General features: G+C 40.1%; 1 protein-coding gene across 1 annotated transcript in view; it reads right to left on the minus strand.

Moving 5' to 3' along the window:
- Positions 1-1,521: 1,521 nt before the first annotated feature.
- The window catches only part of PRKCI (protein kinase C iota), a 64,041-nt gene continuing 53,054 nt past the window's right edge, over positions 1,522-12,508 (minus strand). Inside the window, exons 14-18 of the mRNA XM_075268705.1 lie at positions 12,105-12,230; positions 10,650-10,729; positions 9,979-10,068; positions 7,520-7,635; positions 1,522-5,308 (exon numbers count right to left, since the gene is read on the minus strand). Of these exons, the coding sequence (XP_075124806.1) occupies positions 5,221-5,308; positions 7,520-7,635; positions 9,979-10,068; positions 10,650-10,729; positions 12,105-12,230 (500 nt within the window). The 3' untranslated portion in view covers positions 1,522-5,220. The remainder of the gene's footprint in view (positions 5,309-7,519; positions 7,636-9,978; positions 10,069-10,649; positions 10,730-12,104; positions 12,231-12,508) is intronic.

The following is a 12,508-nucleotide window of genomic DNA, read 5'->3' on the forward strand; positions in this document are numbered from 1 at the left end:
AGGCGTTAAGGGCAATCTCGTGTGCCACTTCCTCACAGCCGCCAGAACGGTTATCCCTCTCCACTGGCGCAGCTCCACCCCTCCTTCCCTGGTGGAATGGCTGCAAGAGTTCCTGCTTATATGTAGGATGGAGTATCTTGTGGCAATGAACCTGCCTGATTCATCTAAGTTCGAAACCCTCTGGCAACCGTGGGTGGTGTTTCAAGAGTCATCGGAATTCTCAGCCCTGTTTTCCCGATTCCTTTGGTGTGCCTTCTTCTAGCTCCCCAGTGTCTGTCACTTTGTTGCTGTGCCTCGCAGAAGTTTCTCCCCCCTACCCCTCATACCAGTCTGTTGCCTTGTTCCCCCCCCCCCCCTTACTGTTCCTTGTTTGTGGTTCTTGTCTTGGCTACCCCCCTCCTGTTCTCTCTTTTCAAGTTTTTGTGGTCTCTATAGAGACTTTGATTCACCTGATGGGGTCTCCCCCCCTTAGCATTTGCTTTGTGCTGTGGCCACCTTGTTTTCACTTGGGATATGTTGTGCCTCCTTCATCTGTTTGATTTTTCTTTGTGTTTGTTACTTTTGTGTTTGCAAAATTCTTAATAAAAATGTATTACACCTAATTGGTGCAGGTCCTAACTGTGGGGGTTATCTGTGAAGTACCACAATAGCTTCAGCAGGTGTAAGGTCTTTCTGCTGTACTTTTTCATGACGTTAGGCTTAGTACACACAGCAGGAAAAACTCCCAGTCTATACCTTAATACTGTTATAGGGTTCCATCCACCAGACTGAGACCAAGTGCGAATCCCATCCCCACAGTGCAGTGGAAACGCTGCGATTTCCAAAACCGTTGCAATACAGGTCTTACCAGCAGATTTCAATCACTGCAATGCAAAATCGAAAGCTGCAGGGGGAAGGGGGGATGGAACGGATTCCTGCAGGTTTGCAACAGCAAAAAACATGACTTTCCCTGATGTACTACTTAAATTCTACCAATAATTGTTTCCTTATAACCTTATCAGACCAAAAGTCTTTAATTATAAAGCATTTAATTACTCAGGGACAGAAAGGACATCTATGACGTGAATAAAAAGTAAGGGTGCATTCACACTGAGTAAACGCTAGCTTATTCTGAACGCAAAACACGTTCAGAATAAGCGGCGTCTAAAGCAGCTCCATTCATTTCTATGGGAGCGGGGATACGAGCGCTCCCCATAGAAATGAATGGGCTGCTTCTTTCACTCCGTGCACTCCCATTGAAGTGAATGGGGAGTGCCGGCGTATACGGCAAGCTCTGCTCATGCCGAAGCGTACACGCCGGCACTCCCCATTCACTTCAATGGGACTGCACGGAGTGAAAGAAGCAGCCCATTCATTTCTATGGGGAGCGCTCGTATCCCCGCTCCCATAGAAATGAATGGAGCTGCTTTAGACGCCGCTTATTCTGAACGTGTTTTACGTTCAGAATAAGCTAGCGTTTACTCAGTGTGAATGCACCCTAAAACTTCTTTTCGGTATGTATTAAGAGACAATTTGCAGCATTCGGCAGTGAAGGACACATCATTCAGCTTTTCATAAAATGTTATCCCTTTTGTGCACAGTTGTGATAAATATGTAACCCCAGACCTCATATAAACATTTTATTAAAAGAAAGCCAAACTTCAATTGCATTTGATGTCATTTGCTGAGTTTCATTACTACATGCAGACAAGGGATACAGGGTACAGCTTTTGTGAGACAGTATAACAATGGACTGCACATAAAGTAAAAACGTCTAAACATGTCACACTATACAAGACCTTTATTTTTATTATTATATTCAGGATTCCAGTCCTCTTAGCTCAAGTGGTTGAAAAAAACACAACTCTTATATACCCTGAAATTCAACATTTAGCTATTACCCACAAGCATAATCAATCTCAGGAAGAAAAATACCTATTGATTTTAGAATTATCCAATATTGAGGTGATAAAAGTGGAGTGACACTTGCCTCTGGCGTATTAGGGTGGCTATTCACATTAGATTTTGGAAGACCATCTGATCAGTGATAGAATTGTTCCACCTGCCTGATCGAGGGGGGAGTTTAGTAAAGAAAAATAATAAAGCGCAGTGAGTTTGCCCAAGTTGGATGCCAAACGCTAGTATTTTCAGCCAACAGCTGTTTACCAACTGTGAATAAGGCCTTATTCGCAAGACACAAGGATTTGAAGCATCTATTCTTCCTTGTTTGAGGCCAATTGTCATCCGTTTAAAAAAAAAAAAAAAATTAATTGCTTTCTTTTTAATCCAACCCATTGATCCGTTTTAACAGATATAACAAAGATGTCAATCCATTTTACATCCATTAATAATGGATCCAGCTATTTCTATTGGGTCCATGTGTCTGTAAAAAGCATAAAAAAATTTAGCATGTCCAGTTTTTAACTGACGGATTTCTCTGTCTGCCAAAAAAAACAGGCATGTGACAATGTGCATTTACTCTCATTGTTTTTAAAATGGCTGTGTGATTTCCGTTAAAAACAAACAAATCAAAGTCGTCACAAGGCTATGAACTGTCAGTTTTTAACATCCATTTTCCACGTATTATTTTGCATTAGTTTTCTGCCTTTCTCTTTTTAACATTTGCTTTGCATCATTTTGTCATGTTTCTAACTGACCAACTTCATTGGACCCAACCCACTTTACTCACCCATCCTTAGTAGGAATATAATAGATGCAAAAACAAACCTATTCACTCGTATTGGACTATTCGATTTTTTTAAAGATGTTTGAAAAAAAACAAAAAAAAAACGACTTCTTACAATATACGTTAAGAAAACATCCACTACACATCAATTTTTCACATTCATGGGCCATTTAACATTTTCAGAATCCATATGGCTATTCCCTGGCCAAAACTGGCCATTTCGGATAACAAAAATCTAATGTGCATGGCCAACTTTAGGCTGTGCTCACATCATCACCTTTTGGAGCTTCTGTCACAGTTTTTTATCAGATTTGATGGAACAGTGGTGCATGACGTGGTCTACATTTACGATCACATCATGTTAACAATTTTTGCTGTGGCCAGCTCCAAATGAAACTGTAGAGGAAACTTGAGGGGGAAAAAGTGGCACTGAGGGAATCCCAAAATATCAATTTCATTACAAAAAAAAACAAAAAGTGTGCAACAGGTTAAAAAAAAAACAAAAAAAAAAAACACAAACTGATGATCCCACATATGTTCTACTAAGTATCATAAAAAACATGAAAAAAGTAATTAGAGATACTTAAAATATAAAAGAATAAAAACTGTAAGAAAAACTGAGGACAAGATGATCAATAACAGGAGTCCATTAACATACAGGCATCTGTTGGTGATATCTGGCATGGGTGGAAAGGCTCATATGTAAGCGGCAATTCAGGAGCGTCAAAGGTCACTCAGGTCTGTTCTGTCAGTAGCATATTCAAGAGGTTGTATACATCACATTATAGCATTCAGATAAAATATATAAAGACCTACCATAAAATCTTGCTCACGTTTACCTACCATACAGTAGCCATTGATCAGAGCTTCTAAAAAAAAAACAGGTTATTCACATGCTGCAAGAGTTACAGATGTGTGAGAATTTATCAGCAGTGTCACTGCATCCTAAGATGGGTGCGGCGCTATATACTAATGGATCAAAAGGAAAATCAACTTATTCAATACATTGTTAGAGGCAGTTAAATGTGCACCCGCTCATTCACAACATGGAGGTGCAGTGTAGTATTGTCTATTAACAAGTTACTTTCTTGGTTGTTAGTCCCAATCTACCAAATGAGAATTATTTTCTTACAAGTCTGTGACCAAGCAAACAAAATGTTAGGAATTTAGAAAGCTTGTCATGTACTAAGTATGTTTATTAATGTAGCATTAATGAAGTCAGCATGCCGCACTTGTCTAGGAACTGTGGCACTATTTAGGGAAACTCATTAGCACTTCTGCTGGAAATCTGACAGATTAAAATGGAGAAAATACCATGTTGGATGGGAATGCTTCCCTTCCCCCAAGTAGTCAGAGACTAGAAATCCAACATGCTGTGCACAGTAATGATGCTGACATTGCTTGCATTCTCCATCACTAATACACAATATAGCCAATGTTTGCAAACCTAGTAATAACCAGACCTCTCAACTAAAACAGAACATCTTTGTACATTCATTGAGAGACAGCTTATATAAGCTTTACATGAAAATTGAAGCACACGTGCAAATGGTGATGGTTCTTCTCCAAAATGGGTCAATGAATGTAATAAGTGCCTACTATCTCTAGGAACACATTGCTATAAAAATGCAGAATACGGGTAATAAGTCCATTCCTCAGAACGAGAAAACATCGCCATTGATATAATAAGATCACTTAAGAAAGGCATGCAGCACGTAGGCCACAAAACATACATCAGTAGTGATTTTGGCACCAATATAGATTTACAATAAACTCACTTTCCTTATAGCGTTCCCTTTATGAACCCCTCACATGAAATAAAAGAAAATTCATTTAGTTGTAAATGGAAAGACAACTGCAAGCCCTGCTTTTCCGGGTCAGCAGTTTATACAGAGTTGTAACATACAAGTATTACATACAATGGCCACACAATACCTGCACAGATAAACATTACTTGTGCCACTCGTGTATATCTACAAATTAAAAAGCCCAAGATATCATACAACAATAAGGACTTATACTTATATTTTCCCAATTTGATGCCTGATATATGTGTACCCCATTTATTAGACTAGGAACAGAAATAGACTTATATCACCGAAGGGCATGTCATTGCTGACCTGAAAGGTTTGGTATCTATCCATATCTGTCAGGGTCCGAGCCTCAATCTCATTTAAGAGAGTTCATTTTCACTCCAGCAAAGACGCTGTAATGCTAGTACATTCAGGTATTGATAAATTTGCCACTTAGAGAAAACCATGTCATGGGCTGAACTATTCAATAGGTCTAAACAAGAACAAAAGTCTATAACAACATGTAAGGGGGAGAAAAAAAAAAATATGGCAAAAATGTACACATTGAGTGTGGGACAGCTGGAACGTTTTAGCTCCGTATGTTAAATGCATGGCTTTATAGTAACAGATATAGAGTCCTTGGTATACAGTAGTGCCTGGCCGTATGTCAGGCTGGGTGCCAGTATAGTAATGGTCTTTGTGCAATAGAACAAGGCCCAAGAACTGCAGGGGCAGCGGCGACATACAGAATTGTAGTGTCCATCATACACATTCTTCTGCAGACATTAAAAGTGGGTTGATGTATTCAAAACCTTCAAACTCTGACTGGTCAATCTTTCTCACCACATCCCTGCAAGAAAAAAAGAGAGAATCTCAGTAATGAGCTGTAAAAGCGGAGTGTAAAATACACTACAGTCACACCAAGCAGGGGGGCTGTTACCGAGATCAAATCGGAAAGAGATGCAAGCTTTCATTAATGGTAGCAATTACTGGTGGAAAGGGTGTTCCCAGGATCGAGACAAATCTGGACACTATGTATAGCTATAAAGAGAGTACACACGGACCGGATCCCATACGGAGAATAAAGTCTTGTCGCCACTAAACAGGAGATATAAAAGGAACCCGCATGTGGATATACAAGATTGTGCAAACTACACACGCTCTACCAGCCTATTTGAAGTTGGCTTTTTCTATAGTGTACTAAAAGGCATGCAGGAGAGTCCAAAAATAAAGTGGAAAAAGTTTTGTTCCCACAATAAAGAATCATTATGTGTATGAATGCGTCACCGTAACATTCCCTGAAAAGCGTGTCAGGGTAAAAGGTTAAAGAGCCATTGTAAAATATAGGGAACGCAGATGAAAACGTGTTGAGGTCTGCAAGAGAACTGCAATCTGGGAGAAACGGCATTTTCCTGTAGTCAGTCTCCAAAAATGTTAAGGTCAGAGTAGCCGAGTCCTCAGTCTAAGACTTTATTCACAAGACGTGGCGTGTAAGTCCGTTGAAGGGACTTAACTCACATGACAGTAAATGATGGCTTTTTTTTTTTTTTTTGAACGACTGTCACCCAGCTGTTTCAAAATCCATGAATGTCTATGGGTGGCTTCATGTCCATCAAAACAGACCAAGGACAGCAAGTCAGTTTGACAGCTGTGAAAAACAGTCTGTCAAAAAACATGACATGTGAATAGTCCCATAGACATTCATGGTTTTTGAAATGACTGTCACACAGCCATCTTTCACTGTCGTGTCAATAAGGTAAAACAAAGGACTATCTGATCACTTTATATATAGTGACTACTAGTTTTAATGATTCTCACATTTTTTGATAACTTAAAACATAAAATTGTTATTTTGTAGCCATTTGGGATCTTTCTGGGAAGTGTAGACAAACTAAACTAATACATCTTGGGGCAAAATTAAGATTCTGCACAATTGCAAAGCTGAAGCCAATATATTTAATATATTAAGCTTGTTTATGAGAGTGTATGTGTGTATTTATATGCTGCATGTTATTCTTCTCATAAATATATAAACATCCATATCTATTTTATTAGTAACTCTCCATACGCAACGCCTAATAGGTTCACTTGTCTGATAAGCCAGGTTTTCATATCAGCCGGTTTCTTGTACTCCATTTTTCATTAAACTGCTTCCTCCTGCCTCCCACCACCTTCCCTGAAGGAGAATATTATATTGCTGAACAGCTGAGTTCACAGGTAAAATATTGTTTTCTTGCGCTACCTGTGTATATGGGGAAAAAAGGATTTTGAAGGTTGAATGTGATGCAGAGGTTCAACCAGTAGGGTTCCTTACAAAATCTTTGAAGAAGTAAACCCCCTGTGACTCAGGCCATTGAGATCTTATTCCTAGTATCCCACTGAGCGATTCTGAATAAACCATTGTTGCCTAAAAGGAATATCAGAATCCAATTTTATGACATGTTCCTCATATTGGTTAAGAAGTAATGGTACATTACCATAATAAAGTGCCTATACTAGCATTACTCTAAAACGGTATAAGGCACAGAAGTACTTGGTAGGGTTAAGCAGCATCTGCAGTACTGTTCATGATCCGCCTACTTCGATTATTCACCTATCTGAATAGCTAGCATGCAGTGCAATAATGGTCTAGCCAGGTGGGTTTCCATAATGGCTATTGCCAGAGGTCCACATTACCTTCTTCTTTAACCAACCATAGTATTTTAATTTTATAGGGTTCTCTGACCACAGACATTTAACGCATATTAACTTAACATGCTATAAAAGACTGACCCTACAACTGCATCCATTAACATGACCCTCAAGAAATACCAATTATCAGGCGTCCTATAAAGCTCCTGCCTTTAATCATTGAGAAACTGAAAAAGCCCTGCATGTAAGGAGCCAGAACATTGCTTCATGGGACCCCCCCACCACCACCACTCAGTTTCCCAACTTAGACAGCAGGAGAGCCATTACATTTTCTTGCTACTATATCCAGAAGGGGATAACTCTTCTTTCTTGTTTTGTGCCCTGGCAAAAATTACTTCATTGATCCCAAGAATTATTAAAGTATACATACTCATCATCAGGAGTGAGCTGAACCGGTTCGTTTGTGAACTGGACATCAAAATTATCCAAACCAAATTCTCCACAAATATTAGGCTTAAAGGGAGGTACCACTTGTTTCTGCTCCATCTAAAATAAGAATAAAACAAGTGTTATGCTAAACATGTATGATTATTGTAAGATACTGCATTTATGGCCATACAGGAAGAAAATATAGTTAGAGGAGTTGTACCACGTTATGAGGTTATTCCTTTTTGAAGCGATGAGGAATAACTTCATAATCTGTGGGAATCCGCGCACTGGGAGCCCCACGATCCAGAGAACAGGGCTCTGATCCTTAGGTGGGGTCATACCTTTGAGACCCTTAGTATATCCACCTTCTTCATAGAGCTCTCTCTCACCTGGAGAAACCCGGGAACACTGTGAGAATAATGTTCTTTGATTTCTCCAGTGCGTTCAACACCATTCAGCCAGGGCTACTGAGGGAGAAGCTGAACCTTGGTGGTGCGGACCATCACCTGTCCAACTGGATCCTAGACTACCTGACAAACCGCCCTCAGTATGTGAGAGCCCAGGACTGTGTGTCTGACACTGTGATCTGTAGTACGGGGGCACCACAAGGTACAGTGCTTGCCCCATTCCTCTTCACACTGTACACTGCTGACTTCAGGCACAACTCATCCAGCTGTTACTTACAGAAGTACTCCGATGACTCTGCTATAGTCGGCCTTATCACTGATGGCGATGATAGGGAATACAGAGACTTAAACCGGGATTTTGTTGAATGGTGCCAGCAGAACCAGCTCAGGATTAATGCTGGGAAGACCAAGGAGATGGTGGTGGACTTTAGTAAACGGAGAGGTGCTCCGACCCCGGTGGAGATCCAAGGAACATGTATTGAGATAGTCAGGACCTATAAGTACCTGGGCGTGCTCCTCAATAATAAACTAGACTGGGCTGATCACCTGGAGGCGCTGCACAGAAAGGGCCACAGCAGACTCTACCTGCTCAGGAGGCTGAGGGCCTTCGGAGTCCAGGGGACACTTCTTAGGGCCTTCTTCAACTCTGTGGTTGCCTCAGCCATCTTTTTCGGTGTGGCCTGCTGGGGAAGCAGTATATCAACCAGGGACAGAAATAGACTTGACAGGCTGATCAGGAGGGCCAGCTCTGTCCTGGGGAGCCCCTTGGACCCAGTACAGGTGGTGGGTGACAGAAGGATACTGTCTGTGGTGACCTCCATGCGGGGGAACAAATCCCACCCCATGTATGGTACCCTGATGGGACTTGGCAGCACTGTAAGCGACCGTCTGCTTCACCCCAAGTGTGAGAAGGAGCGCTATCGCAGGTCCTTCCTTCCAACCGCGACCAGGCTGTATAATCTACATCAGACCAAACGAAGAGCTCTCCGCACAGAGAACTAATGATTATGAGGATGATCATGAGGTCTTCCTCTTTCTCTTCTGTTTTTCCTTAGCTGCCATGGACTCCTAGTATATCTTCTCTTCTCAGCTTATCTGTGTCTACGTCTGTAACATATTACTCTGTATTATCCTGTATCTGTATTACTATGCTGCTGTAACACGCTGAAATTTCCCCAAGGTGGGACTATTAAAGGATTATCTTATCTTATCTTATTCAGCATAATCCCTTTCTAAGGGTTGTGCAAGACTAGAAAACATAGTTTCTTCTTCTCCAGAAGTGACCTCATGTCCATTGGTCACATGGCAAACCTAAAATTTAGTGCTGTTGAAATGAATGGAACCGAGCTGCAGCAAGCCAATGGACGTCACAACAATCTCACTTCCTGAGAAAAAGAAAGCAGCCATTTTTGAAGCCCTGCACAACCCCTTAAGACATAATGCTTGCACAGGGGAGGGCCACAGAAGTATAAAATTAGACATTTTAGGCTTTCATATTTGTGACAACTTGTAATTTATGTACGATCAGTATGCCAACCTTTTCAGACACACTACTAACATTACTACAGAAAGGTAAAAAGTACAGGTTTACTACAAAAGAGGAGAGTAATGCAGATAAGGCTGATTTCACACAAACAATATCTTTTGATGGCTATAAAATAAGCATTGTACGTCTTACTATTTTTCTATTTTTGATCCATGTGCCACCAGTTGGCTTCTTTTGCGGGTGCCAAAAAAATAAAAATAAAAAAAAGTATACTGTCTTCTTTACGTTTCAGCAACACATCAGTATGAATCTGCGAAATACGAATAAAGGAAGAACAGCAAACGGATGATGTCCGTGTACAGTCTGATTTTCTTCATGGCCCCAAAGGCTTGGATAGCCAAGATGAGTAAAAAAAAACAAAAAACAAAAAAAAAAAAACAAAGCATGCAACGATTTTTATTCTTTCCATGTGCTGTCCCTGTTTCCCCATCCCCTCAAAGGCACAGCAATTGGACCCAAAAATTGTTCATGTGAAAGGGTCCTATAAAATGACAAAAATATATTTACCAGATCCCAGTCAACATTGCGAAAAAATTGATGTCCCTGGATATCAGCGAATCCTGTCTGTGGATGGCAGCCAAGGCGGTCCTTTGGTTCCTGAAGTGCATAACAAAAAGAATTGCAAATTAGCATGCTTACCAAAACTAGTTTCTGAGCAAGGATAGTATAGGAAAAAAATAAAATAAAATAATAATAATAAGCTTTGAATGGGAAGATCACAACTATGTGCAAAATGTGTACACAAGCTCAAGAAAAATTTCTAATAAATCTGCACTAAGGAAAACGCTAGTTTTCAGTAGAAAAGCCATCAGAATCTTGTACAGACAGTGCCGAAGTGCCCAGTTAGTAGATGACACCAAACAATAGTCGTCTCCAACCTTGTACAACTCTCATCTGCACACTGAAGATATACTAGGATTTGTAGTTACACAATAGCTGGAGCCACTGACCTAGAAGATGGTCGCTGGTCCACACTGTGAACTATGGAGCATTAGGCAAGAATAGTATTTTTATTTTTTTAACCATGTGTTATGGAATAAGTAAAAACATTTTCCAAGCTTTTGATAGAAAAAAATAATACGTTTATGAGCTAATCAGAGTTTTAGAAGACAAATTTACAAGGAAATACCCACAAAGTTACTACAAAGACACAAATGTTCTTAGGAAGGTAGGCTCACCTTATTCAAAAAGCTTTTTAAAACACTTGCTGCCTTCACAGACAAAGATCTGGGAATACGAATCTGTTTTTCAAGAATAACTGGGGAAAAAAATAAAAACGTTAATCATGCCAAGAAGCTAAAAATAAGTAACATTTCCTCCTAATAGAAATAAACATTTCACTAATAAAATACAGAATGTTTGCTGACTAAGGGCTCGTTCACATCTGCGCCCGGTCTCCGTTCTGCAGGTTTCTGTTTTCTGCACAAAACAGAGGCAGGAGGCGGAAACCTGCAGGACTCTTTCATACCCATTCATTTGAATGGGTTTGAAAGATGTTCGGCCGTGAGCGTTTTATGCTCTCCACCGCGAAACCGTTTTTTTAAAACCGGACACAAAGTGCAGTACTCTATGTCCGATTTTAAAAATAAAGGTTTTGCATAAAACGCTCACCACCGCTCACGGCTGGACCGATCTGACAGGTTTCCGTCTTCTGCATGTAGAAGACGGAAACCACAGAACGGATTGCCGAACGCTAGTGTGAACCTAGCATTAGTTACACACAAAAATCATAACTGTGACATAAGTTAAAAATGGTCTTATACCAAGAGAAAATTGTGGCCACTATCAGACCAATATTGAGAGACAAAATGTATTGTTTGTATAATAAAAAGTTGTACAATTTTTCAATCTACTTTCTATATCAATTCCTCAGTTTTCTAGATCTCTCCTTGCTGTCAGACTGTTTACCTCTAGTGGATAAAACTCTGACCATGGTCATGTGATTTACGGTCCATGGTCATGTGATGAGCACACAGGTGCCGCTCGTTATAGTGACAGCACAGTAATCAGACATCTGCCTAGTAACGAGCTGTGCACCTGTGTGCTCATCACATGATCATGGTCTGATTTTTATCCACTAGAAATAACAGAATCAATGACAGCAAACAGAGATCTAGAAAATTGTGAGGTATTGATATACTAAATATACTGGGGAAAAAATTGTACAACTTTTTATTATATAAACAATAACATTTGTCTCTCAATATCAGACTGAAAATGGAGAGTCCCTTTAAGCTATATATTCTCTTCCACTTCCAGCCTCTATAAGGCAATTTAACTGTATTTTCCCATTTTGTCACTAGGACATGCTATCACTTTTTGACTTATAGGATTAGTGGAGGCCCCAGAAGATAGACCCCAAGAACAAAACAGAGCAAGCTCTGGCGTAGCAGCCATTTTGATAGAATCTCCTAAGTTGTATCTGCACGCCAGCGCTCCCGCTAATGCAGGGAACTGAACTCTGCAGCATTTACTTGAATGTGGTCAAGGCACCTTGGTGCAAGAAGAAATAATGAGGGGGTGCAACAATACACCAGTGCTGCATCCCCTTTATTATCATGGTCAGTAAATTTACAGCACACAACACTATATTATTCATTACCCAACATGACAAAGCAGTACAAGGCTTGTACCTTGGAAAAGGAAATCCTCTGTGTTTTGGTCTGGATTGTCTGAACTCCCGACAATATCAAACGGTGACCGACCAGCCATCATTTCAAACATCAAGACTCCTAGTGCCCACCAGTCCACGCTGAAACCTTTAACATACATCAAGTAGAAGGAGGAGGAAAGCGAACAAAACTAATAGTATTAGTTACCAATCTTCTACTAGTAGTAATAAACCACATACTATATTATGCTAATATTGTTGTTTTTGAAAAACTCCTCATGGTCTCGTTTCAGTAATTCTGTATTATCTACCATATTTGACTGATTTATCCATGTGTATGTTCACTAGTTATTTAATAATCCCATGTACAGTGCCCTAGAAGTTTGTGGTCCTATATATATAGAATAGTATGCATTCCAATGATCC

This window comes from Leptodactylus fuscus, chromosome 3, assembly GCF_031893055.1.
Source record: "Leptodactylus fuscus isolate aLepFus1 chromosome 3, aLepFus1.hap2, whole genome shotgun sequence".
Lineage (NCBI taxonomy): Eukaryota > Metazoa > Chordata > Amphibia > Anura > Leptodactylidae > Leptodactylus > Leptodactylus fuscus.